The sequence below is a fragment of the Poeciliopsis prolifica genome, unplaced genomic scaffold (assembly GCF_027474105.1).
Source record: "Poeciliopsis prolifica strain line A6 unplaced genomic scaffold, Auburn_PproV2 SCAFFOLD013, whole genome shotgun sequence".
NCBI classification, from domain to species: domain Eukaryota; kingdom Metazoa; phylum Chordata; class Actinopteri; order Cyprinodontiformes; family Poeciliidae; genus Poeciliopsis; species Poeciliopsis prolifica.
In genome coordinates, this window is record NW_026562388.1 from 11,165,125 (window position 1) to 11,191,761 (window position 26,637).

Here is a 26,637-nt window from a genome sequence, read left to right on the forward strand (position 1 = left end):
CAGTTAGAATAATCTGATGTATGACCTTTACTTGTTTGATTTTAAACATAGAAAAAAAATGGATTTGTTTAATAATGTTCTATTATTTTAAGCTTAAAACAAGTATAACAGTCAATGTTAAGAAATTAGGCTACCTGCTGCACTCGGCTTGTTAATATGCTTACAGGTTACTCGCTAATGTTTTACAGCAATTTCAAATTATGTTGCCAACTAATGCTACCAGTGGGTGGTGCTCTTTTTTCGCTTTCACACCATGACTGCCCATGTTTTTAGTAACAGGGAAACATTTTTAAAAAAAGCAAAATTTGCTTTATAAATGAGAGAAAAGTGTCATTTTTAAATTTTTTTATCAGCCAGTGGATCGTCACCAGCTGATAAAACAACAAGTGGGTTTTATTGCTGGTGAAAACGTTTAGTCACATCAGCACTTTGTCTGATCTGTTATTACTTAAACTGTAGAAATGATGATGGGTGTAAGTGGATTTGAAACTGCAGCTGCAGCTAGAACCTTGGCAAACATTCCTACAGACGACATGTGTAGCAATTCACATTTTAACCTACAGTAGGAACAATTTCTGAAATTAAATTGTCATATATTTTTGCTTTGAATAACACTGAATACTTTAATCAAGATTATCATAGTGTTAAAATGTTATGCAAGCACCTGCATATGTGTCATTAAAAGATGAGTTGAGACTAATTCTTATCTTCTCTTTAGGATATTTGAGAGATATTCTAGTTGTGGAAAAAATCTGAATTCTTGATAAAAGCTGTAGACAAGAATATAATATAATAGAAGGAATTACATAAATAAGACGTGCAGCCTAACTAAGTGAGATAATGTAAATTCTTACCCACACACTCAAGCCTGATTTTGTCATAGAAATATCCAGACTGACAGTAGCAGGTATACCCAGAAAAGAAATTGGAACATTGCCCGTTCTTGCATATCTCGCTTCCAAACATTTCACATTCATTTGCATCTGAAGGAAAGACAAATTCACACGTTACTGCTCAATGCAAAAAAAAAAAAAGAATCTCAAAATGCAATGATCATATTTCACCTTTCTGAACCAGTTTGATCTGTTATGAACAAATATGCTCACCTTTGTAGCGCAGGTCTTCTTCATGACCAAGTAAAGAAGACCCAGGTAAAGTTAATAATCCGTTGCCATGGGGACACAACTGATTGTAATCATCTGTAAAATGCATAAAAATGACAATCTAGGAGCTGAAATTAGGAAAACATCAATTTTCCAGAGAGTTGGCCACATGCTGTACCTCTTCCTACAGAAGGACAGGGGTGCATCTCACAGTTGTTCCCCCAGCCGCCGCCGGCTGTGCAGCAGCATTCCTGCTTGGTGGTGTTACGAGACAAGACGTTGTTGCAGAAGTTGGCATCATTTAGGTTATAATAGCAATCTTTCCTCTCCTCAGTTATGTGAGTGGATGTAGACACCGGCTTAGTGTCAGGATCAGCTGAAGACAAACAAAAGCATTTCATTAGGATACGAAGTACATCACTGGAACTACTGTAAGAAAAATAACTAGTTACACAGGCATAGTGCCATACAACACTGTTCATCCTCTTACAAATTCCTTCTGTTGTTGCAGTTTTGTCACAAACTACATGTTCCAAACCAAACATATTTTAACATTAGGAAATAATAACCTCCATGAGCAGATATCAATATTTAGGTCTTTTCATAATAAATGATTCCTTTTTAAATTGTGAATAAGGTCTGATTGAACATGTTTATTGCAAAGATTACATGCAGAATCAAGGAAGCCCCAACATAAATCTTGTCCAACAACATAAGGTAGGCTAAAAGAGCGTAAAAAAAAAAAAAAATCAACACACTGATCCAAAAAAATTTAAGAATAAGTGAGAAACAAAGTTACTAATATTCAAGGATTACTGGATTGATTGGAGAGTTTTATTAAAAGCCTCAATGTTTTCAAATACATAAGATCGTTAAGCTCCATGCTTCTGAGTTTTGGCTGCTGACAAGGTGCTGCAAATGCGATGCGAGTTTTATAGGCTTTGGGACTCCGATGAATCATATCAAAAGCAAATTATCCACGGGTGAACAAACATGGAGTAGTGGTGAACCCCACAAATGTCTGGCCTACCAAAATTACCCCAAGAGCGAATCAATGAGTCATTCACGAGGTTACAAAAGCCACTTATTACTTTTTGCATTTACTAAGCTTATTATTGTTTGATTAACTAGTTAGGAGATCTTAAAACATGCAATTGTGATCAAGCGCCATAAGATCCTACACTTTATCGGCACATCATCACGCTGCAACAACTAAAAGCTGCTTCTGCTTTCACCCTGCATCCATCAGCAGGCTGTGCGTTACCCTGGCCTGCTCATTTGTCCAGTGTGATGGGCTCAGGCATTTCACTCCTAAGCTGCTGGCTTAGCCAAATGGAAACACTGGCATGTGAGTCAACACACCAATTCAGACTCACATGATTGATTCACACACGTCAAAAGCAAACAGAGGAATGTGGCAAAAGGCTATACAAAGGCATAGCAGGGATTTAGTGGCCAAGAAGAAGAAAAAACATCCCGAATGATGGCGCGCCACTCAATAATGTAAATATGTTCAATTTTGTGGACACCCACTGTATTTGAATTGTTCAAAAGCCCTTATCTCTTTCTTAAGGTTACTTACGGTCAATTTATGTAAAAGAAGAAGAAAGTATCTTAAGCTGCCAGTAAGAAAACTCGATCTTTGTTTATCTTCTAAATAAAGGAACTAGGTTTTCTCTGAACTCTTTGTAGGACTTACATCATTATCTATCTCAGGGATTAGGCTAATGCAGATTTTTTGGAAGTGAACCACCCAAAGTCAGTCGCAGCCTTTAAAACAAATGGATACAGACAGAACTAAAAAAACATTTACAGAGGAGGCTATGTCCTCCTTGTCACCCTTGTTTGGATAATAAGAGACAGCTCATTAAACCAGTTAAAACTCCGTCTCCCGACGATAGGATAGAGAATTAAGTCCTCTGACTACTCATACCCATGGAGCGGCACTGGTTGGTTTCAGGATCAAATTCCTCATTGTCGTTGGGGCAGATGCACAGGAAGCTTCCGTCAAAGTTCTCACACAGGGCCTCTCCGCACAGCGCCGAGCTCATCTCACACTCGTTCAGGTCTGAAAACGCAGAGTAAGAGAGTTAAGCATGTTGTAAGCATGACTGGCACACAATCACAGTACAAACAACAGCAGATGCAAATAACAGCAGCGATCTGTCTAATTGAAGCAGACAACTTAGCAATAAATTTGCCGTAGAGTAAGTATGGAGTGAACAAGGTGCAATCTTGGTCAGATACAAGGATGGTGGAACAAGTAAAGATGGCAGAAGTCTACAGAGAAACTTTGAAAGAATTTAGATAATCATCAAGGCCATATTGAGAAATTGCAATGAAGTCTGGCTAAGTAGAAGTGTTAGAAAACACAATAGTAGGTTGAGAAATTTTGAAAAATCCTGCTAAACCTTATTACAACTACCAAAGTACTTTTTTCTCAAGAACAGTATGTGTCCCATCAACCTTTGCAACACTGGACCTGGAATCAGTCAGCTCTTTAGTTTCTTACAAAAATTTTCAGACCTCTTCACCTTTTTCAACTTTTGCCTCAATAGAACCAGAATACCCCTCCCTCCCATAAATATAGATTTTTTTAAAATAATAAAGCTACTCAATGTATTGCATCATTTTGAAATGTAAAAGCAAGCACAGAGAAGCTAGAATCCTGCATAATACCTGCATGTTTTAGGTGTTTCTCTGCCTCCACAGGGAAATAACTAAGTAATTGCCAGGTTTTTACAGCACTTAATCGCACACTGTGCAATGCATTTAATGTTTTCGATTCAGATGAGGGTTGAAAACCACAGTTTTAGAGAACACAAAGCTCCCACATTTTCCACAACTTCATTGCACATGTATGTTTTCAATAACAGGCTGCACTAGGTATATGCAGATTCAAATACACATAGTAAGTCCATCAGAAGTTAATGATTTGCACTTATTTGTGCCTATCACATTACAGTTCATCAGCCACAAAAACCACATGCAGTAAATTATTTAAGAAATAAAGAGAAATGTGTAAACAGTCAAATGGAGGCGCAGCAGTCAAATGGAGGCGCAGCAGTCAAATTAACACTCTGTGCTGCACTAACAGGTGTGCGGTGTCTGAGGAGAAACCAACAAGCTCATCAAACTTTCACGAGAAATCTATTCAGTGGGTACGCTTGAATATGAAATCGTAACCATCTGCAGACAGTGTGAGCAGCTCACAGAACACGCACAATATTCCTGAGTTTGTGGAAGTTTTTAAGCAGCTTAAGCCACATTGCTTGGCTATGGACGTCAGGAATCGTTAGCATTTTCCACAATCCTAAAAATGTTATTATATACTTTAAAAAAATAACTCAATTCAATTTAGATTATTTATTTGATTAGATGAAAAATATTTCACATGGTTTTCTGCAGTCCTCCTCCAATCTCTTTTCCTTCTGTCCTTGTATGCTACTATTCTTCCTCCTGTTCTTTCTTCTCTGCTCAATTAAAAATGTCTGCCATAAATTCATTGTGAATTTATATTATACAATGAGTCTAAAGGACAATTTTTTATGCATATTTCAGTATACAAAGTAGGCAATGTTTGCAGGATGTTAGTGTAGCAACTCTGATTTGCAAAAATATTGAGTAAAGCTCAGTTGAGAAGATGAGTTCTAAATTTTGTGACATTCCTGACCTGTTTCTGTAAAACCATGATTGCAGAAAATAATTTTTCATCTGTATAATTTGAGCCAAAATTACCACCAGCTTTCAGCAGATGGCCATTTTTACATCACAATCAGTGTAACAAAATGACTCACTCATTCTTTGAGAATGCATTTTTTGGCTTTAATAAACTGACATAAATATGTGCAGACTTTTACCGGCTGCAAAAAGCCTTGTTTAAATAGGCAGAATAGAGATACTGTTTCAGCAGCAGATCTGCTATTGCATTTAGATTCAAATGTAGAACAATGCACAAACTCACAATTGCACAAACATAAAATCTCAGTTTCGAATTCTAACCTGGATTATCACCAATAATTCAGGTGATAGCAGTTACATACCAACACATCTGGTAATATCTTCAGGTGGGTTGGTGTAGCCCTGGTCACAATGGCATCGGAAGGAACCGTCTGTGTTCTCACAGAAGCCGTGGCTCCCACAGATAGTCTCATTGTTGCATTCATCGATATCTGCAAGGAGAGTGAGCAGAACGTGAATATTTACACTTTCACTCTGCACAACAGACATTCAAACTGAATCCGTAAACACATGCCTTGCTTGTCCTAAATAACTGTACCACATGCAGACTACCACTCGGACCATTATATAACAACAGATCACTGCCATCATAACATGTCAGAAACAGTATATGGATGGTGTAATTTTTTACACAAGTTTTCAAACTTTGCTGTTCATCATTCAACTTCAAATATTCGGTTTACAGCCAGTGAATGCAGCATGGATCTTCCACAACCTCTTCATTGCGGCAATGAAGTAAGAAGCTGCAGCCAAGTGTGCTGATACTTTACATGCTGTTTGGGAAAAACAGACTTCAGATCTGGCATGAAGACATTTTTTTTTACATATTCCTGGCAAATATCAAATCCAGTCTTTTTAATAAATATACTACAATTAACTTTTTTAAGCCTTTAGAAAAAAGCCTTTAGAGATTTTAAGGTGCTTTTTAGAGAACCTAGTGGATATCAAACACAGAAGTACAGTAGTAAATCATAAAGCAAGTACTGATAAATGCTATTTGTCAGTAAAAAGGAGGCTTGTTGAGGCTTTTAACATTGGACCTTCTCACAGGTCTGCTGATTCCCCACCAAGTGTTGTTTGACGGCAACATTTGTTAGCAATTTCTTCCATACATGATTTAGTATTTCTTGGCATCTTCTGCAAAAGAGAGGCCAAAGATTGAAACAGCAGAAGAATGAGGTTGATTATAATTGTTTAAAAAACAATCAGAGAGTTTATTGTTCACACTTTTGTCACATGATTTTGTCCTCTGGTCAGCTAGGCATGCCACTGGTTTCTGTCTATTGTCCCACTGGTTGCCAAGTCTGCTGATGCAAAATCTGTCAGTTTCCAGTTTTAGTAACTCATCTCAAGTTGAGAAAAATACAATAACATCAAAACGTTAAGAAAAGAAATGCAGTTTGAGCAAGTTTACTAGCAAACATGTATATGTGATTATAAATACAATGAAAGCAAAACATTTCAACCATATAAAGGAAACAATTTACAGAATGAATGACAGAATGTTCATTATAAATAGAGCCATGGAAAAGTATTCATGGTTTGAATTTTTCACGTTATAAACAGTGCAGTTTATTGGGATTTTTGTGATAGACTAATGGTTCTTATTTATGCGATGAAAGAGGAATTAATAGGTTTTGAAACGTTTTACAAGAGTCGGACAAAAACATAAGTGAATTGTCAGGGCTAAGGGTCTTTTATTTTGCTCCGCAACTGCTGTGTGAGTTGAGAAAAGATAGAAGGCAGTTTAGAAAATCACAACATGCTTGATTTAAAAAGGTGAACACAGCCAGAGTCCTGTTTTCTCCTGCAGAACAGACAACTGCCTTTTCAGAGCTCTTGGGAACAGTAATCCTGAGTCAGTTTCTGTTCTGACTTGGAAATGCTTCTAACATACCTCAGGGGTCAGAGACAGGGGCTCCCACAAGCTAATAAATCCACACAGACAAAATTGTCTTTGTTGTTCGTAGAACTTTTGTCAGGAAATGCTAAAGAACCAAAATTGCTAGAATATACTTGTGGGCTTGACTGGCTGCAAGATGAGAAGATGAAGGATGAACAGACGCATTCTGTACTGAAAACCACCGGCCCACTCGGTTTTCATTCTTGCTTGAAACTCAAACTGGAAAGGAAGCTGAAAGAAAATTCAGAGAAATATTCCTGGGGCTGAGTCAAGGATAGAATAATTAGTAAAGAGTTTGTGGAGCATTTTTATAAATTGTGCAGAACTCAAGTGGAGTTGTGAATGTTGGAATGAAACTGGCAGCCAGCTGGGAGGTCTGAGAGTGAAGGCTAATAAACAAAATCGTCGGTGTCTGAAGGCAGCATTTCACTCATGTGTAAAACGAAGCAAAGAATCTGCTGCAAACCATATGCTGCAACGAGATGCAATCAAGTTATCATACTTGGAGGAATGTGAGCGTCAAGAACAAAGCAAATATAATGGTCTTTATTCTTCTGAGTATCTGAATATTTGAGTGACAAGAATACTTGACAAGCCATCTGCATGTGTCATCTAAGGAGAATTCAGCGTGCTAATCACAACACTAATTGTTTGTGGGCAAGGAAAATGCTAAATTAAAAGAAAATGAGATTACTACACCAAGAGCTAACCTTACACCAGAAATGGAATGATTTTTAAAATACTTTTTCTGTGTAATAATGACTTATGTAAATTTTCTGATGGGAAAAAATAAGTAAATCAGAGAATAGAATAAGGAGAGTAAGGAGTTTAATAATAGAAGTTGATGTTATTAACAACCAGGTATCATTATAATCTTACCAAGGAAAACTTATTTCTGGATCAGGATGTGCTCTGATCTCTGTATAAAAAGGGATTATAGTGAGATGTATCTTACATGTATGTCATCATATATGCATAGTGGTGATAAAAATACACCACTACTATACACCCTAACTTTCCATACTTTCCCATATATTTTGGGTAATAGTTGAGTACATGACCAAATATTTCAAAATCTTTTCCGCATTTAATGGGGGACATATTCTATAGAACAGTGGCATCAAACTCTCCTACATGTCTAAAGTATTTCCCTACTGCTACCCACCCGACTTAGATGAATGAGTGATTAACAGGTTCTGCAACACCTGACAACATACTGAGAAAACGTAGAAGCTTATGAGCAAAACATGTTCTAATAACCTCATAGGTTGAACCACTTTTGAAAAGAACTCCTACAAAAGGACAACTTAATAGAGGTGCAACCATATTACTGAACCTCATAACTATTGTACAGAGATTTGTAAATCTCTGAGGTTCACTGTAAGATCCACAAACCTTCTAAGGTAACAACAAGCAAACTCATCTGGTAAATTATGGTCATACCTCTATGACAAAAAGAACTATCAAAGTGTAACAAATAAGTTAAAGTCATCTACAGTCTATACATTTATAAAAGGCAAGAGAGTAACCGCAGCCAATTTCCTATTTAAGAAAAGCCTTATTAAAGACATGGCATAGCTTCAGGGAAGTTATGACTATGAGTGTGACTAAAAACTAAAAACAATAACCACAGCATCAAGGAGGGCTTGTGTGCACTCATTATAGCACAATTGTGGGTGACGTTTGCTGTGGGGAAAAAAAAAAAACCTGTTTTTTCTTTTTATGTCATGGCGCCTAAATCTAAATGAGAGCAGGGAGCAGCGCCAACGACAACCGCTGTCCCCTCCGAAGGCATAACACCGGCACTCGCAGAAACAGCAAATTACAGCCTCTGCTCCCTTTTTAAATATCGGCTGATTTTTACAAGCAGTTGAAAAAGGCCATGAAGTAAGTGAGCTCCCCTCCTTGGACTTTTATTGAAGTGACGGCAGTATCTCCCACATATTCCCGTCCTGAGGTGAAACAAGCTGCTGTTGTGTTTGGTGTTGGGGTAAGAGGTCAAGTTCTTTAACTGGAGCACTGAGTCAGTGCTGAACTGGGAGTGTTTGGTGTCAGATCTCATGAAAGTGGCATTCGCAATATATTAAAGAATCAGACTCATTTTATTTTTTTCCTCTCATTGCTTTCACATAAAAATAAACTAAATGTCCTGATGCTCCACAATGTATCATGCCAAGAATCTCATTCACTCCCCAGAGTGTGTCACTCAACTGCAAACCCAAGGTCATCTTCTTAAAATGACGAGCTGAACAAGGAGAGCATTAACGAGAAAAGCGGTCTGGAGGTCTGTGGTAAGTCTGGAAGAAGCTGCGGAGATCTACAGTTCAGCTGGAGTAGGCTTTGAAAAGGAAAATCTTAAAGGACGACTGGCGAGAAGAAATACAAAACTGGAAGAGTCTGTTGACACCAAAATGGAAATATTTGGCCCACATGCATGTTATGTTGAGCAGAAACCTGCAAGAAATTCACACAATAAGTGAAAAAGGATGCTTGTCAGACCAGGCTATTATATTCCGGAAGAAATTATGTTAGAGGATGCAAATCAAATGAGACAAGGTTCACCATCCAGCAGGATGATGATGCTCGAACATACTTGTCGGCTTGACTGGCTGCAAGATGAGAAAATGAAGTATGAACAGACTTCATTTTCTCATCATAATTATTTTAAGATTTTTATTTGTAAACAATTTTATAAACCATGCATGGTTTATACATTCAATGTGTATGAATGTCATCCATTCATGAACATTTCCTTCTGTCCTTCTGTCCTTTGTGTTGATTTGTATCATATTATACCAATAAATTACATAAAATGTCATCCTTTTTTTTCAAGGAGTGTGACCACTTTTAAAAGGCCATTCCACAACAGTGAGACACTGATGCTCCACATAGTTAAGCTAAACATGCATTTTAATGACCTAGAGATTAGATTGTGGTTTCAGGTAGTTCTTATAAAGATGTTACCAACTTGTGTTAATCAGATAACATGGTGAACAAATGAGATGAAAGTCAGCCAAACAAGGTTAGGATGGTAGTGACAAGAAGCAGAAAATCATTCAGTCACAGCTTATTCTCCCGCTTGATCTAAATTACTTTGGTATCAAAAATAAGTGAGTCTATGCAGGACTCACTAATTGTAAGATCATTCTGTGCAACAGGTGCTTAATTCCACAACTACAGACAATTCTTCATTCATATATTGTAAGAGCCAAATCTCTCCACAGGGGGCACTAAAGAGGATAACAAGGGCTGGACTCATAGTTCTTTCCCCAAAAAGGCCACAGAACTGATCAACTTTCAGCTCCTGTTTCTGCTTTCCAGAGATGCTCAGTAACTCTACTGTCAAAGAGAAGAGACTGTTTCCCCTTTCTAAGGTTTCAATGATGGGACTCTTCTGCATATAAAAGCACCTGATTCCAGAAGGAATTTTACTTTGCACGACTACACAGATGAGATTTTTTTACTTGTCTCAACCATGAATATGTCAATATAGTCTATGTGTGTTGGTATGTAAGAAGGTTCATTACTCTTGAGAACAAAACATGTGACCTACATGCAAAACACTATTTATGAAGGAAGATTAACGCTGCATATTCTACAATGTTACAAAGGCTGTAGGGTACTTTGAATTGAAACACAGTTTAGAGGTGGACAGACACTCTCCATCCAATCTTAATGATCTTCAACTATTTTGCCAAGAAGAATGGGGAAAAAGTAAACAAATAACCTAAAAGCAATGCTTAGGAGGGACTAATAAAATATGGACATCTTATGTTCATTTCCTGTCACAATTATGCACTGCTTTGAGCTGGTATGGCACGTAAGATTCCAATACAATGCCCTGAAGACATTTAATCACTTACCACAGTCTCCGCTAAGCATGTCAGGCTGGCACGGCATGAAGCTGGCACTGCACTTATAGGAGCCAATGGTGTTCTTGCAGCTCCAGGTACCGCACACCAAGCTCCCAAACTCTTTACACTCATCCTGGTCTGCAAGAACAAAAAAAGAACAATGTTTGCTGGAATCACACAAAAAGGGTCTAAAATTAGCTACATTCACCCTACATGCAAACTTGTATTCCCTCCGCTGCTCTAGTGCTTAAAATGTAATGTCTGTCCAATAGGAGTTGGCCAAGAGGCCTGTGGCGAAGCTGTCCTCAGTAAATGAAGCAGGCAACAAAAATGGCCAAAAACAATATTATTACAGCAACCAAAGAACTTGTGAAGGAGCAAACGGGAGACGTTCCAGAGGGAAAAAACACCTCTTGCTCACAATGGGGTCATTCATGCTTTCCTCAAGGGAGTGGGAGTTCAGGGCTCCAGCCACACAAACCTCTCAGCTTGGGGATCATAGAGGAAAGCCTCTAAGCCAGGCTTGGACACTTTCACTGGAACAAGGTCCTCATGTGCTATAGATAATCAATCATAGCCAACAGCACTACGCTTAAGCCCTAATGTTGCATGACGATCAAACGGCCAGCTCTGACACACTGGTTTACACATGGAGAGCAAAGTTCATGCCAGAGTTGGGGGTCAACAAACATCACGATGAGACCACCAGAACTGGACACCAACGCTGTTGGGCTTAAGCCCATCGTACCTTCACAGTCAGCTGCATCAGTGTTGTACTTGAAGCCGACTTCACACAAGCATAAGAAAGAACCATCAGTGTTCAGACACGCTCCTCGAATGCACACATCGTCTCTGCTGCACTCATCAACATCTAAAATAGGAATAAAGGAAAAAGAAATGAAAACAATTATGAGAGATAATAGCAGGAAGGGTGAACTGTGACAAAGTGCATCTGGAAAGTGTTCACATTGATTCACTTTTTCCACATTTTGCTATGTTACAGCCTTATTCCATGGTGCATTACATTAATCTCTTTGGTCGCAACACACAAACACCCTGAAGCCGCTACTTTGAAATCTTGGTCATGTGCATCCTTGTCCTGCTGTGAAATTACACATCACCCCAGTCTGAGGTCAAGTGGACTCAGCAGCAGGTATTAGCTTGGTGATGAGCCATGTCTGGTTTCCTTTAAATATAATCAGACCAAGAGACTTTAGTTTCTCATGGTTTGAGAGTCCTTTAGCTGTCTTTTGGCAAACTCCAGATGGGCTGCCATGTGCATTTACTATGGACCAGCTTTCATCTCGTCAATCTTCTCTAGAAGCTTTATCGGTGGATTGCTGCAGAGATGGTTGTCCTTGGGGAAGGTTGTCCTCTGACCACAGAGGATTGCTGGAACTATGTAGAATGACCATTATGTTCTTAATGAAGTACAACTAAGGAATTTTTTTGCCTGATTGCTCAGTTTGGACAACCAGCCAGCTCTAGGCAAAGTTTTCCATTTATAAATGATGGCTACAAAGCTAATAAGGACTTTCAAAGCAGCACAAACTTTTCTGTAGCCTTCCCCTAATTTGTGCCTAAAGACATTCCTTTCTAAAATAATTGAAAAAAGGGAACCACTGTGAATGCTTTCTTGATTCACTTTTACAGAGTTATGATCATTTGTCCTCAATAAAAACAAGAGGAACATCTCATTAGCTTCAAGAAATGACTGCCTAATCAAAAACCTTTGATGTACTGTTAATTTGAAAGTTAAAACAATTTAATCAAAGTATAGCCTCCGTATATAGTGCACCTGCTGTAACACTGCACAATGTGGCATCCCGCAAAAATAAATTTTAATGTGTTTTAGGGTCCTATCATTAGTTACTTTTCTGTTGCTAGAGGTTTCAAACATCCAATCCAAACTCTCAACTGCCAACGAAAGGAATTTGGTTAGGATGTTCATAACAATCGGGTCATATAGGTTCAAACCAAGAATAAATTACAAGATGCAGTGCCCCTGTCCACAGTGAAATTAATTAAAGTTTTCCATGGACAGAGTGTGCTGAGCAAGAGCGAAGTGCTGCTTTAAAATTGACACCTTCAGCCTCAACGGAAATTGGCAGCTGCTCATAGAAGCAAGCCAAATGCATTCAGGGGAAAAGTTTATTGCTCAGACATGAAAAACAATGAGCTATTTGGATAGTAAAACATGTGTTTGTACTTAATCTTAAGAACATTGTGCCAACTGTCGAGCATTTCTGCGGTAGCATCATGCTAACGGTCTGTTTTTCTGCCAGGAGTACAAGTGCATTAAGTTCAATTCAGCTACCCCTGAGATACCTCCCCAAAACCAACTGTTTAAATGCATCAATGAATACTGCATACTCTTTGATGTTGAGCGTATGTATACTTCTGACCGGCACTTTCCAGGCTAAGAACAATTTTGTCATTTTGTTATCAATTTAAGTTAAATGCCCTTCCTTACACAGTGCCCGAGATTATAACCAGGGAGAGAGCAAGCGGAATTTGAACCTGGAACCTCTGCCTGGTGCCAACCTACTTTACCACTGCAGAGAGAACATTTCTCTCAGACTAAAAAAGAGTGGTACACACTTAAAGGGGCAATATTATGTGTTTTCCAGGTACATCGAATAACTTTATAGCACAATCAAGTAACTACTTCATAGGAGAAAAATCTAATGTTACTACGTTTTTTTTAAACAAAATCACCCTTGGCAAAAATCAGAGGCACCACTGAGAATTTCTATAAACTAAAAGTTACTTCAGTATTTTATCTGTGTTTTTGGTGGTTGAATCAGAAAAGACTAAAAGGGGCAGTATTATGTATTTTCTATTTTTGTGCCATTTTATAGCACAATCTAGTGACTATGTTCAGTTATACAAACGTATATAAACTTTGAAATATTTACAAATATATGAAGAGGAAGTAGACTTGGTAATTTAATGCCTTGAAATTGGGCCTCTGTGTCTTTAATAAAGTCCTGTTCTTCAGGAAGAATCAGGAATTGATTCTTCAGGAAGTCATCACAACATCACCCCTCTATAATCCCTTTTACCAGTGTTGCACTGAGAAGTGTCTCATATGATGATCTCAGCAGATGTGTGGTTTCACCAGGTGTTTGCTAATTGCTGCTGGCTCATCTGAAGGAGCTGAATGGGGAAGTTGTGGGGGAGGAGTGCTCAGTGAAGCAAAGGTTTGGAAGTTTGGAAACTGCAACTCTGAGCAGGAGCTTTGTCCTCCAAGGCGACGTTTGGTTCCCTGACATGTTTTGCACAGCTTAATGGCTGCCATGAGAGATTTAAGGATTTCTCAAACATGCATAATAAAGCAAGACTCCAGGTATGTTTTTGTTGTGGGAATAACATTATGTAAAGATCAAAAAAGTCAATTGTACATAATTCTGGCCCTTTAGCTATAGATGGATGCCGCATAATGACATTTTGTGTCGGGCACTTGGGGTGAGAATAATAAATAGAGATAATTAATCATCTGGATAAAATGTTTAAAATCTTAACGATTGGTATATTATGACTACAGAAATGAAAAGGTAAACATTTAAAGCAGAAGTAAGGAAAACCAAATAAAATAAGCCATTAAAACAAACATGCTGTAATTCCATGGGAATAGAGTTATTTATTTTGCTTCAAATTCTTCAAAAGTTTATGGCGCAACTTGCTAATCTGGATCAAGTTAAAATGGGTTTCAGTCTGTTGTCAGCTTTTTATTATACATTTTCCATTTTGGGACCAAGAATCATTTTGGTTTTACATGCCAAAGCCCATCTTTCATTCAAATGACCTCACAAACCCTTGTCCTCCTCGCTCCCTCCCCCTGTAGGTTCATGTCAGAGGGGTCTGGCTTTCATTGTGTCAGCACTGTACACACCGTGGCAGACTGCAAGAAAATATACGACACCCGCTGATTTATAGGATAATTAGGCCCCAGTATTTGCTGTGGCAGCAAGCCAAAGTACCTGACACAGTCTGGGCAATTTGCTCAAAGGGTTTAGAGGATACCAAAGCTGCTGCATGATGAACACTTTGGTAGAAAGACGTCTGCATTTTAGGACTAACTATAGATCTCCAATGTAAGTAACCCTTGGCAAATATCATCCTGGACCTCACCTGTGTTTCTAGGGAGGTACATGCTTCAGGTCATGTCTGGATGTTGCAAGGGAAGATAATTTTACAACACAACACAATTCTAACATCCTGTCCATTAATTTCATGGTCTTTTTATAGCAAAAGCTTTAATTTGCTGAAAATTTATCTTCAGTTAACGATCAGGCTCCATTTGTTTCCTATCTTATGACCAGTGGGTTACTGGGTGTGGCTGGAAAAACATCAAACTGATGTCCAGATGGGGACAGTTGATGAAGCCATGGCCAATTACACTCAGCCTCTGCACCCAGAGCCATTTGTTGAGAACAACTAGTCTGCACTTTATCAGAAAACACATGCAAGTTTGCATAATGCCTTTATGAACTATGCATACCTTCAAACATTTTGTCATAAAACAAACTTCAATGCATTTTATTGAAATTTTATGTGAGTAGAAGACAATAACTAAACTGCATGCCAGATTCATTTTAGCTATGCACTTCAAGCATAGCTAAAATACTTTAAAAAACAAGCATCACTGTCATTCCATTTCAGTTACATGTGCTGATCTCTCACATAAAATTCCACTGAAATCCATGAAGGGTTGTGGATACAATATGAAACAAATTATATTTAAGATATACTTACTTTTAAAATGGAACTTCATGTTAAAAACTGACTTAAGCTAAATCTGCTAAAAAAATATATAAAAATATTACCATCTCAGGCCATCTATTAATCTGCCTCACTCTGTTACATAAAGCCTCACTCTGTTACATAAAGTTAATAAAATTTGAATGATGATGTCCCATTACCCTGGCAGCCAGGACGTTCATCTGTGGTGGTAAATCCATCAGGACACATACATCTGTAGGAACCCTCCGTATTCAAACAGTTTCCTTCTCCACAAATTCCCGCTATGGTTAAACACTCATTGATGTCTGTCACAAACAAGCACAAATAGACTCTCACAGCTGTGTCAACATGCCATCTTGTGGTAACCCATTAGGAAGAATGAACCACTAACGGTATATGCCAAATGTATAAATACCTCTGCAAGACGTCTCATCTCCCAACTCCAGTCCAGATGGGCACAAGCAGCTATAGGAGCCGATGGTGTTGGTGCACTGGCCTCCCAGACATAGGCTTGCATCCTCACATTCATTCACATCTGCATTTACATACACAGAGGCATGATCAATGCAACAATTACACAAGCTACGAATCATTTGGTCACACTATAAATCTGCTTTTTCGTGTTGGAGGAAGAACTTCCAGACCACAGAGAACAAATCATCCATCATCGACTTCAGCAGCGTCTTACCAAAGGAGGGGTCACATGCAGTGTTGGAACAGATGACTGTGAAAATGACTTCATGAGAATCATAAATTTCAATGACCACAGTGAGACACCCCACTGTTTTGTACCTTCGCAAGAGAGGCCGTTGGGCGCTACGCTGAAGCCCGGATCGCAGGACATGCAGGAGAAAGTGCCCTCTGTATTAACACAAACACCTGTGAGGCAAACACCTGCAGCCTGGCACTCGTCGATATCTTAGAGAAAGTAAGAGAAAGAAGGGTTAGACATAGGTTATCGTCAGAAGAAAATTCCCCAAAGAGTCTGGTTTTTGCCTTATCTCCTTAAAGAATATCACTGGATACATGTGACTCAGCTTGAAATGCTGCCATACAGTAAGCACAGTCTTCTTTATTAGATTGCACTGACAGTGGATTTATGAAAAAGAGTGGACAGATGAGTATGTGGAATGGTCATTAAATTTGAAGTACCAAGTTATTATAGGTGACAAATAATTACTAAAAGTACAAACAGTCACCAGCTTGCTGATAAGTGACCACTGCAGAGTCCCTGTAGAGAAACAGACTGTATTTCTTCAAAGTAGAATGGACCATTGTTAGAGGGCAAATATTATGAGATTGTTTAGATATTAAAACCAAAAAATAATGAATAAAACATAGATAAATCAAAATCTCAATTACAAATCATATGCCGGCTTTTAAAAGCAAAAAAATAAATAAAAAATGCGGTCAATCTTTTCTTAAATCCAGGAAGTGAGCGCTGTCCATGGACAAAGACGTAACATTCCTATCCTTGATGTCTGATGGGAAATGGTGGTAAATAGGACATGGTTGTTTTTGGTAAAAAAAAAAAAAACAAAACAACACCTTTTTCAAGGTAATATTTTCAACACATCTTTAGCCACTTATTGGCAACAAAGAAAAATATCAGTTTGCTTTAAGGAATAAAACCAAGATTAAGACATTTCGGACATAAGTCAGTGAAATGAATTTTCTGAGTTGGCTGGACTCAGTTTTAAACATAAGAGAAGCTTGGAGTAAAGTCACTGCAGCTCTGTATCAAAAGAAGGATGCTCTCTTGGCGCTTTCTTTAGCAGATTTTCAAGGTCCCATAGGAAGCAGGAGAGCCTTGCTTGGGTGACAGATGGTTGGAGTGATCCGACTTGATATCAGGTAAGTGAAAGACAAGGAATGGATGGAACCGACCCTCCATCTATTGCATGTGTGCCGTGAACTTGAAGTGGCTTAGGATTAAACATAATGTATTGAACAAACTATAAACAGCCACATTACTGTATTGCAATTCAACAAGTAATGCATGTGTTGATTAAAAATGAGACTTCCACAACCTTTTGGGAGACATTGTTGTTTCCTTCAGATTTTAAGCAATAATGCTGGTCAGAACTGGAGCAAAAATGACAACATCTATGTGATTGCAGCCAGAAACATAATGTTTCAAATGAATTTTTGTCTTACATGGGTATTCCAAGCTGTGTTTATTTACAGGCAGAGTGAGCTTGTCAGACAGCTTTTTAATCTTTCTTTAGCATGTTGGTTTTTTAGGTATCTAAGCTACAGCATTCAGGAATTTCTCCAAACTTTGTCCGCCTCACTGGATAAATGATCAAATAAATCAACATGGTGTAAACTAAATTTTGAGTTGGAGACATTTCTATTCCTCCTTTTGTCTTGCACTTTCCCGTGTGCACTTATGAACTGCGATCAGGCATTCCAAATTAAACATCTCTCGATTTTACTCATGGAAACAAAAGGACTGACAAGAAAAACATGCAACAAATGATAGAATGTGCCCTTTTTGTCACTGAGATAGTTCTGCTTGTTTAAGGCATGGTACCTCAGAGCATTGCAACAAAAGTGGGAGGTGGTGGAATTCATGTTCAATTAAACTTTTAATATTTTCCATGGCACCAGACACATCCATTAAAATCCCATGTAAGACTCACTCGGACTTTGTTTAGTGAAATCATTTCCCTTGTAAAGACACATATCAGTGGAGGATCTTCCTCCCAGGCTACATCCACACTCTGGTATATATGAGTAACTCGGAGCATGTTTGAAACTCATTTATATAATCATTCTCTTTTCCTCCCAATGAAGTCATGACACATCTAACCTCAGGATTTGTCAGAGCTGCCATTGCACTGTATTGATCTTACAAATTATGTCAAGACAAATCACAGAGTGCTGTAAATATCTCTAATCATTTTCCATGACTGAAAACTGATTGTGTTGATTGAGTCACAGGTGTGACTGTCTTCAGACAGTTGGAAACCAGCTCCGCAGCTCCTGCAGGTGTAAAATCCTGGGGTGTTAACGCACAGTTGGCCAGGACACAAGTTACCCTCTGAGCACTCATCCACATCTGGAAACAAATACATATCATGGGACAAGATGACCATCTTTGGCTTCAATTAAATAAAGACTGCCAGTTGCAATCAATTATAAGGTGTGTTTTTTGAGCGGCACTATCTGCAAGACATTTGCCTTACATCATCTTGTTCTATTTGAGGTTTAGACCACTGAGCTAGATCAGAGGAGTAATACCAAATGATGAAAAAGTCCAGTTTCCAGCAATGATGTAATGTTTGGGAGTTACTGGTTTAAAATTATGGTATTTTGGCACCTTTGACACCTGATGCTTCATAAACATAACCTAAATCAGGTCCCAAAATAGGAGCAGATTTTGAGAAACTTGTCCTTTGCTGAAACCCAGAGGAATGTTTGAAATAAACCATCAGAAGAAAACAATAACAACTCCAGCTCTACCGTCATATTTTTGTCCATCGTCAGAAACTGTGAAACCAGGTTGACAGGTGACACACGTGAACGAACCCTCCGTGTTTGTACATTTTCCCTGGGGACAGGTAGTTGCCATTGCACACTCATCGATATCTGTTGTGAGACAATTCACACATTTAAAATTTCTAAAACATAGAAGAGAAAAATCTAATTGATGTTGTTTTTGATGCATATTAAATGTAAAGAGAGAGTCATGTAGTGGATGGATTCCTGTGTTAGAATGGAGTAGTCAAAGCCTAGACATAAATCCAGTTGTGACATGTCGCAGGGCCTGGACACTGATATTGCTATGAACACTCTTTAGCCAATGTGACTGAGCTTCAGTTAGTTTGCAAAGGTAAATTGACAAACCTTTCAGTTTCTAGATGCTCAAACTCCATAACTCCAGGGGACATGCATATATTATTGCAGGATTGAGACTCTACAAAGTATTGATTCAGAAGGCCTAAAATTAAACACTCATTGTTTCAGATTTTCATTTGTAAAAACTTATTGTCAAGCAAGTAGCATTTTACTTCCACTTCACAAATATCCACCACTTCGTATTGATCTATCACATAAAATACCAACAAAATAGACTTAATTTTGGTATAATCAGAACCTTTTCTACGGGTGTGAATACTTTTTGTCTTCAGAGTTGAGAAGAATATAATTAGGAACGCAATAAGGAATATAAACTTTGTCACTGGCCAAATTAGCTCTGTAATCAAGAGTACATTACACAGAGGTAATTTTTAACAAGAGTTGCTAAATAAACCAACCTTGACAGAGTTCCCCATCAAAAGACACTTGATACCCTGCAGGGCAGTTCTCGCATGTATAAGACCCTTCTGAGTTTAGACAGATCCCATTGGAACAGGTAGACAGGTACTGGCACTCATCAATATCTGAGGAGCAGCGACATATAGACATGGATTCTTGCTTAAAGTGAGATTGAATAATATCTATAGTAAAACCAATTGAGTAGTAAAAAACATTTAAGATTACACAGTGAACAGATGGACTGAGAAAAACTCAAACAACCTCCAGCTTTTCACTGAGAGAAAAGCTGGAGATTGGTCTTACCTTCACACCTCTGCCTGTCCTCAGACACTCTATAGCCAGCTTTGCAATGAGTGCAAGTGAAGGATCCCTCTGTGTTGGCACACACCCCTCCAAAGCAAAAACCTCCCTGTGCACATTCATCAATGTCTGGAAACGGAAAGAACGAATTCACAAGTAAGCCAATATATCATCAAAACACTGCAGTGTTCTTCCAACACTGCAAATTAGTGTAAATCATTAGGCGGCTATTTCTTTACCTTCACATCTCAGCCCATTAGTGGATGGTCCAAACCCAGGCCTGCAGTTCTGGCAACTGTAGGAACCTGCTGTGTTGATACAAATCCCCACTGGGCACGCTGTACCACTCGCACACTCGTTGACGTCTAGAGAAAAGTAATAATGTGCAGACATTACGTTGCTGCTAGAAGAGCTTCACTAGAAGAGGCTCATGCATGGATGATTTACACTCAATAGCTCCAAAAGACTTCTTACAGACCTTCACACGACTTGCTGTCTGAGGAGACTTGGTAACCAAGGTTACAGGTGCACTTGTGGGTGCCGTCCAGATTGACGCAGCGGCCATGGAGACAGATCCCCGGAAGCATGCATTCGTCCACATCTGGAGGAAAAATACAGACGAGGGAAATAGGAGTTCTTCAGAAAACGGCTGCAAACTCTTTTGTAGCACTTTTATAAGCCTACAGTGGTGCCTGAAGGCTTCTGTAGTAGCATTGTCACAGAGCCCCAACTTGGAGGTTTAAATACCTCCTGACAGATAGTTACCTTGGCAGAAATTGTTTGATGAGAGCATGAAGCCTTGGAAACAGTTGCATGTATAGGAGCCCTCTGTGTTGACACACCGACCACGACCGCACATGGTTTGGTTCAAGCATTCATTGATGTCTGAAAACAGAGAATTATGTGTACTTAATAAATGGATGGATGGGTTATTTTCATCAGAACTACACATTGTGATTCAATTGTCAATTCCCAAACTAATAAACCAAACATGTAAACAGAGCTGTTTTGAACTGTTTCGATTTTTTAAAAGACACTTTGAACCATCAGTGTTATTGCTCAGCAAAACACATGAGATTAACTCATACATATACTCACATTTATTAAATAATTAATTGACTTTGATTACCCACATTGTTTGATTTAGTTTTATTTATTACACACAGCCTATAAAACCTATAAAATAAAGAAATCATCTAAATAGCATCTTTTTGATAACCTTAAGAAACCTAGAAGATCACAAAATGCAAAACATCATGCACCAAGCTAAATAAATAAAAGAACAAATGAAAAACAAAGTCATTAACATCTCTTAGTATGGAAATGGTTACAAAGTCATTTGTAAAGCTTTGGAACTCCAGTGAACCACAGTGAAAACTATTGTCTACAAATAGAGAAAGCATGGAGCAATGATGAACATTCCCAGGAACGGCTAACCAATCAGAATTACTCCAAGAGTGAATCAACTTTTCCAGGAGACCAACAAACCCAAGAAAAGCATCTAAAGTGCTGTTGAGTTCAACAAGAACACAAAGGCCATTTTTTTTTCTTCCAGAAAAGCCTTTTTAATGATCTCTAAGGCTTATGGGAAAATATTATCAAATATGAGGAGACAAACTTGGAACAGAGCAATTCAGAAGAACATCATACTGGCGCCAAAAATGGTGGTGGTAGCATGATGATCAGGGGCTGTTTTCCTGCTTCAGAATCACCCTGCCAGTAAATCCTGGTGAAGAATGTTAGGTTACCCAGGTAAGGCCTGGGCTTAAACCTGTTCAAGAAGATGTGGTATAACCTTAAACATACTCCTACATAAATAGGCAGTTCCTCAAAGAAGAGTGGGCCAGAATTTCTTGCTAGTTCTGAAAGACTTACAGCTAGTTTTTGCAAACCCTTAAAAGCTGTTTTTACTGCCAGGTCGGAATGCTTAATTTGGGTTTCCATCAACTAAAACAGGCCTGTCCAGGACTTTATAAACATTTGTTTTCAAAAGACGTTTGTGGATGGTTCAAGAGGAAAAGGGAAACAATAAAAACGTAACTACCCTGCAGAATAACTGCAAGCTGCACTCATTAAATTACATCAACACACCGACCTCATTATAAGACCCTTTTACGATTGTACCACTTCAGAAAAATCCATCTGTGTAACACCTTAATGTTGTAAACATATTATTTAATAGCAATATTTATCAAGTGTTAAAAGGTGCATTTTTTGGATTAGATTAGGCTATGCCGAGAGATGGAGAAACGTACAAAGAGGAAGACAAAGTAATTTTCCTGCAAAGAAAGGGAAGGAAGGACGTTCTTGAGATCTGATACAGACCCTGCAATGCAATGAAGACAACGTAAGAGTCACAAAGCTGGTATTGTTGCCCCAACCACAGGCAGTGCCAGACGTCTGTCACTGTGGCCCACCACTTTTCCCTGCAATTAGCATTCAGCATCACTCAGACCTCCCTGATAAGTCCCGACAAGGGAAGGGAGCTGTTTTCTCTATCACACCAACAATTAGGCTTATCCTCGATTCGGCCAATTGGGCCTAAACGGCTGCTTTGTGCTGTCGTCAATTGACTGAAGCAAATACTGGAAACTGGGTGCTGAGGTTGGCTGGTTTATGTGACTCCCACAGGCTCTGAGATGCACTACAGGCCCTGTTTGCCTTGTCCCTGTCAATGTTCAAAGTTAAAATATTTAGACTTAACTAGGTCTGTCACAATAAACGAGAATGTTGTTCTTTTGAGACCATTTTCAAGTAATATAATGATAATGACATAACAATGAAAGAACACATTCCTAAAGATCAATAAATTTAAAACACTAATAAACACTTAACACTGGATCTGGAAGAAACAAAATGAGAGAAACAACAAGTAAAATTAATTCCAAAGCCTCTGTAAACAAAATTGCCCTTCAAAAAAAGAGAGCTTGTCGAGACCAATGCACCAGAGTGAAGACCAGTTTTAGCAGAAAGAGAGAGAAAATAGAAAACCAATAAGTAATCATTTAAATGGATATTATTGAGATCATTTTAATTTATCATGTAACTTATTTATTGTTTGTTGCAACAGGCCTACACTTAACAGTCATATCCAGATTTCCTATCAATTATAATGTACAGCAAATAAAAAAAAATATTTTTTTTTGCTATATCACAACTACAAATTTCAGTGTGTCTTATATGATAGGTCAACGAAAAGCAAGACTTAATAATCAAGTTGACTCAAAACAGCTTATTTTTCTTACAAATATAAATCTGGAATTTGTGGTTTCGATACTTATTTTGCTCTTCCACACCTAATTAAAATAGAGTAACCTAAATAGAGTAACTAGAGTTCACCTGTGTATAATTTAGTCTTATGATGATACAAGTTTGTGTTAAGTCTGAGATTTGTTGGGGAAAAAAAATCATCTTTTAGATGCTCACCTTGAAATCTGTTGGAACTGTTTTGCAAAATCGAAGAGTCTAGAAGTGCACACTTTTCAGAAAGCTTTCCTTTTTTTTCATCCAAATTGACTACATAATGTAGCAAAGAACTCGATATGTATTATTTCTTACACAAAATGAATGATGTTAATAAACTTACCCAATAAAACAGCTTAGGTGTTTTTTTCTTTGGACATAACAGAATCATTAGATGTTTAATATGAGCATCATTTACTGAAAAATGCATGATGAGGAATAGTTTTTACCTTCCACATTTTCCATCATTGATTTGGTCTATATTTTCATATTTCTGGAATATAGAGGGAGCTTAAGTTTCCAAGCAAATCAGAGGCATGGAGGTCATCCGAAGGGGAGTGGATATGTAATGCCAGTTCAGCTGTTATGTAATAATGCCAGTTTTTGTTTGGAAGCTCTAAGCATGTTAGTTTTAAGAAAACACGCTCCATGTGTAGTCTGGCGTTTGTTTCTAATCCCTGGTAGGAGCCTTAAACCGGATCGCAGACAGCATCGTGAGTGAGAGGGAAAGTTTGTTTACGTGCCATGACCTCTTTGCAGTAGGGAACTGACCTCCTGGCCCACTCGTACATCTCCTGTGACTACTCGCTTCTCTCACCTACCCAGACGGCGGTAATAAAGCACTGCTTGCCTCTACTGGGCTTCACATTTACACTGGTATGTTCCAACAATAATATGCTGTTTATTTAAGGTTCTGGCCAAGAGAAAATATTTGGACTCTCCCAAATTGAAGTACTATAAACAATCTTTTTATGGAACTGGTGATATGAAAAGGATCAGCAATAATATGCTGAATGAGTTTAAACAATAACAGGAATATGCAGAGGCTAGGAGGATACATGGAATCACTAAACGAGCTAGGAAATTGGGGGACTGCGATCAGTCTGTGCAATATAACCATCATTCAATGTGGTTTTAGGCTGTTACATGAGCTCAGGAATGTGCCACACAGGACTGATAATATCCAATATAAACTCAGCTGAAGTATAAGATTTAATTTAATTTAAAATTTTCATGCACATCTGTAGCGAGAGCATCCCTCTGAGCAATAAGCCGCAAAGCTGAAAATTCAAAAAGTAGCTCGCGCTACTTTGTCAACTGCACTGCATTGCAAGGAGTCAAGAAGTTTTGTAGTTGTTTTTCACTTTATCAATGCCAACAAAAAGCAAGAGTTACATCATCATAAACTAACACGGAAAGGAATTACTGCACTTAGGGGGAAACCCAGTTTATTTCCACAAAGCAATTTGAAATGCCCTGAGGAACCTGAGGGAGGGGGCTGGTGGTGGTCTGATGGTTTGATGGGGTGTTAGGTTGACTTACCTACACATCTCCCACCGATGGGGCTGAAGCCCCGGTCACAGGTCTGGCACTGGAAGGAGCCAAGTGTGTTGATGCAGATGCCGTTGGGACAGGAGCTGTGATCTCTGCACTCATCTACGTCTGCTCAGAGAAAGAACGAAAACATTGTTCGATTTAGCTGTTACTACAACAAGTTTCCTCAAATAATGTGCTTATAAATGGAAGAAAGCGGTAGTAAGGTCAGAAACGCAAATAAGTCCACCCATAATCCCCCAGAAACGGAGGGAGCTGAATGGTTCTCCTGGCTTTGAGCAGAGGAAAATGGAGGAAGATGTGTTTTGTTGCACAAACAGGATTTGCTTGTGTTGACGAATGAACTCGACTTTGCATGTGTGAGTTTGTGCTGATCCATGAAAATCACCTTCACACAGGCCTCGCCATGATTTGGAGTAGCCATCATTGCATTCGCAGGTGAAAGATCCCTCAGTGTTGATGCACTGGCCGTTCTGGCACTTGTTGGGCATGCTGCACTCGTTGATGTCTGCCAAATCATGGGGAGCAGAAAATAAAGTGGCTGTCATGCTCCAAGGCATTCATTACGAAAGGATGTTTGTAAAATGAACAATGCTGACAGAAACATTGAAGTGGGAGTTAACAGCTGACTTGGGTATGATGACTGGAAGCCTTATATGTAATACTGTAGACTGGACTGTGTCTCACCTTGACAGAATTTCCTGTTCTGGGTGATCACTTGGCTGTAGCCACTGTGGCACTGACATGTGTAGGAGCCATAGCTGTTTATGCAGTGACCCTTACCCTCACATGGGTCCATTTCACACTCGTTCACATCTACAAAGAGAAAAAGTGAAGGGTTCATTAGATTGCAGCGGGAAGCAGTGAACACATTGAAGTCCTGTAACTGAAGCGCTTCAACAAAGAAGCCAGGGCTGCAGACAAGCCCTTTGTCAGATAAATGATCAATATCTCATTTGGCTGCTGACAGGCATCATGATATGGATCAACATAAACAAACAGATTCCTTTCATTTTTGGCTTGCTTGCATTCTCAAGGCTTCTAAAAATTATGAGTGTTTGTAGAATTTCCTCACGTTATAATGACAGCAGACAAAGCCAACAAGGCTTTATGCAGGTAAACATCAAATATTTTAAATCCTACCCAGTGCCATTTACAGTTGAATGGAAATGTTACTTTATTTCAGTAATTCCATTTAAAAAGTTATATGTATCATTTAGATTCATGACAAAAAAAAATGTATTTTAAGTTTTTATTTCTGCAAATTTTTATGATTTTGGGAAATGAAACTTAAAATCCAGTTCCTCAGAAAATTAGATTATTACAGGAGAGGAGTAATAAAAGCTTTCTTGAAGGCTTTCTTATTATTGGAAACATAATCATGCTGATTTCACAATTGTCCCGTCAAAAGTCATTGGCGCACCAACAAAGATTATTCCTTAACAGGCTGGTTTTTCCCAGAGTGCTGTACCAAAAAAGTTGGGTGGAAGGAAAAGAACCGCTAGAACAAATGTGAGCAAGCAATACAAAAAACCACTGCTTTGAAAGAATTGAAAAAAAAACAGCATGTTGGGGGAGTGTGGTTTTTATGATACCTGCTTAAAGATCAGAACTAATTTATTGAGTATGACTTGATATCACTCTGTGTTATGAACATGTAATAACTGAGTAAAATATCCAAATATTCAGATCTATAGTGATGCAGTCATACCTCTTTCTTTGTTACTCACCAATGCAACTGTTCTGCAATGCATTGAGCTTGAACCCTAGATCACAGTCGCAAGTGTATCCATTCTGCACAGGAACACATTTTCCATGCCCACATATATTTGGTGAAGTAGCACACTTGTTAATGCCTATGAAAAAAAAAAAATATGTACATGGTAGTTATCCAAAAAACAAACAAGAACATTTCTGACCCAACATTAAT

The 26,637-nt window shown here is 38.5% G+C and overlaps 1 protein-coding gene across 1 annotated transcript in view; it reads right to left on the reverse strand.

The window, feature by feature from the left end:
* LOC129365281 (latent-transforming growth factor beta-binding protein 1-like) overlaps positions 1-26,637 on the reverse strand; it is a 103,469-nt gene that overhangs the window by 5,841 nt on the left and 70,991 nt on the right. The window contains 20 exon segments of the mRNA XM_055038405.1: positions 855-983; positions 1,107-1,199; positions 1,282-1,479; positions 3,037-3,171; positions 5,147-5,275; positions 10,611-10,739; positions 11,350-11,472; positions 15,527-15,652; positions 15,763-15,882; positions 16,140-16,265; positions 18,816-18,941; positions 19,610-19,735; positions 19,914-20,039; positions 20,150-20,275; positions 20,389-20,511; positions 20,676-20,795; positions 24,696-24,815; positions 25,096-25,215; positions 25,395-25,523; positions 26,438-26,563. Of these exon segments, the coding sequence (XP_054894380.1) occupies positions 855-983; positions 1,107-1,199; positions 1,282-1,479; positions 3,037-3,171; positions 5,147-5,275; positions 10,611-10,739; positions 11,350-11,472; positions 15,527-15,652; positions 15,763-15,882; positions 16,140-16,265; positions 18,816-18,941; positions 19,610-19,735; positions 19,914-20,039; positions 20,150-20,275; positions 20,389-20,511; positions 20,676-20,795; positions 24,696-24,815; positions 25,096-25,215; positions 25,395-25,523; positions 26,438-26,563 (2,550 nt within the window).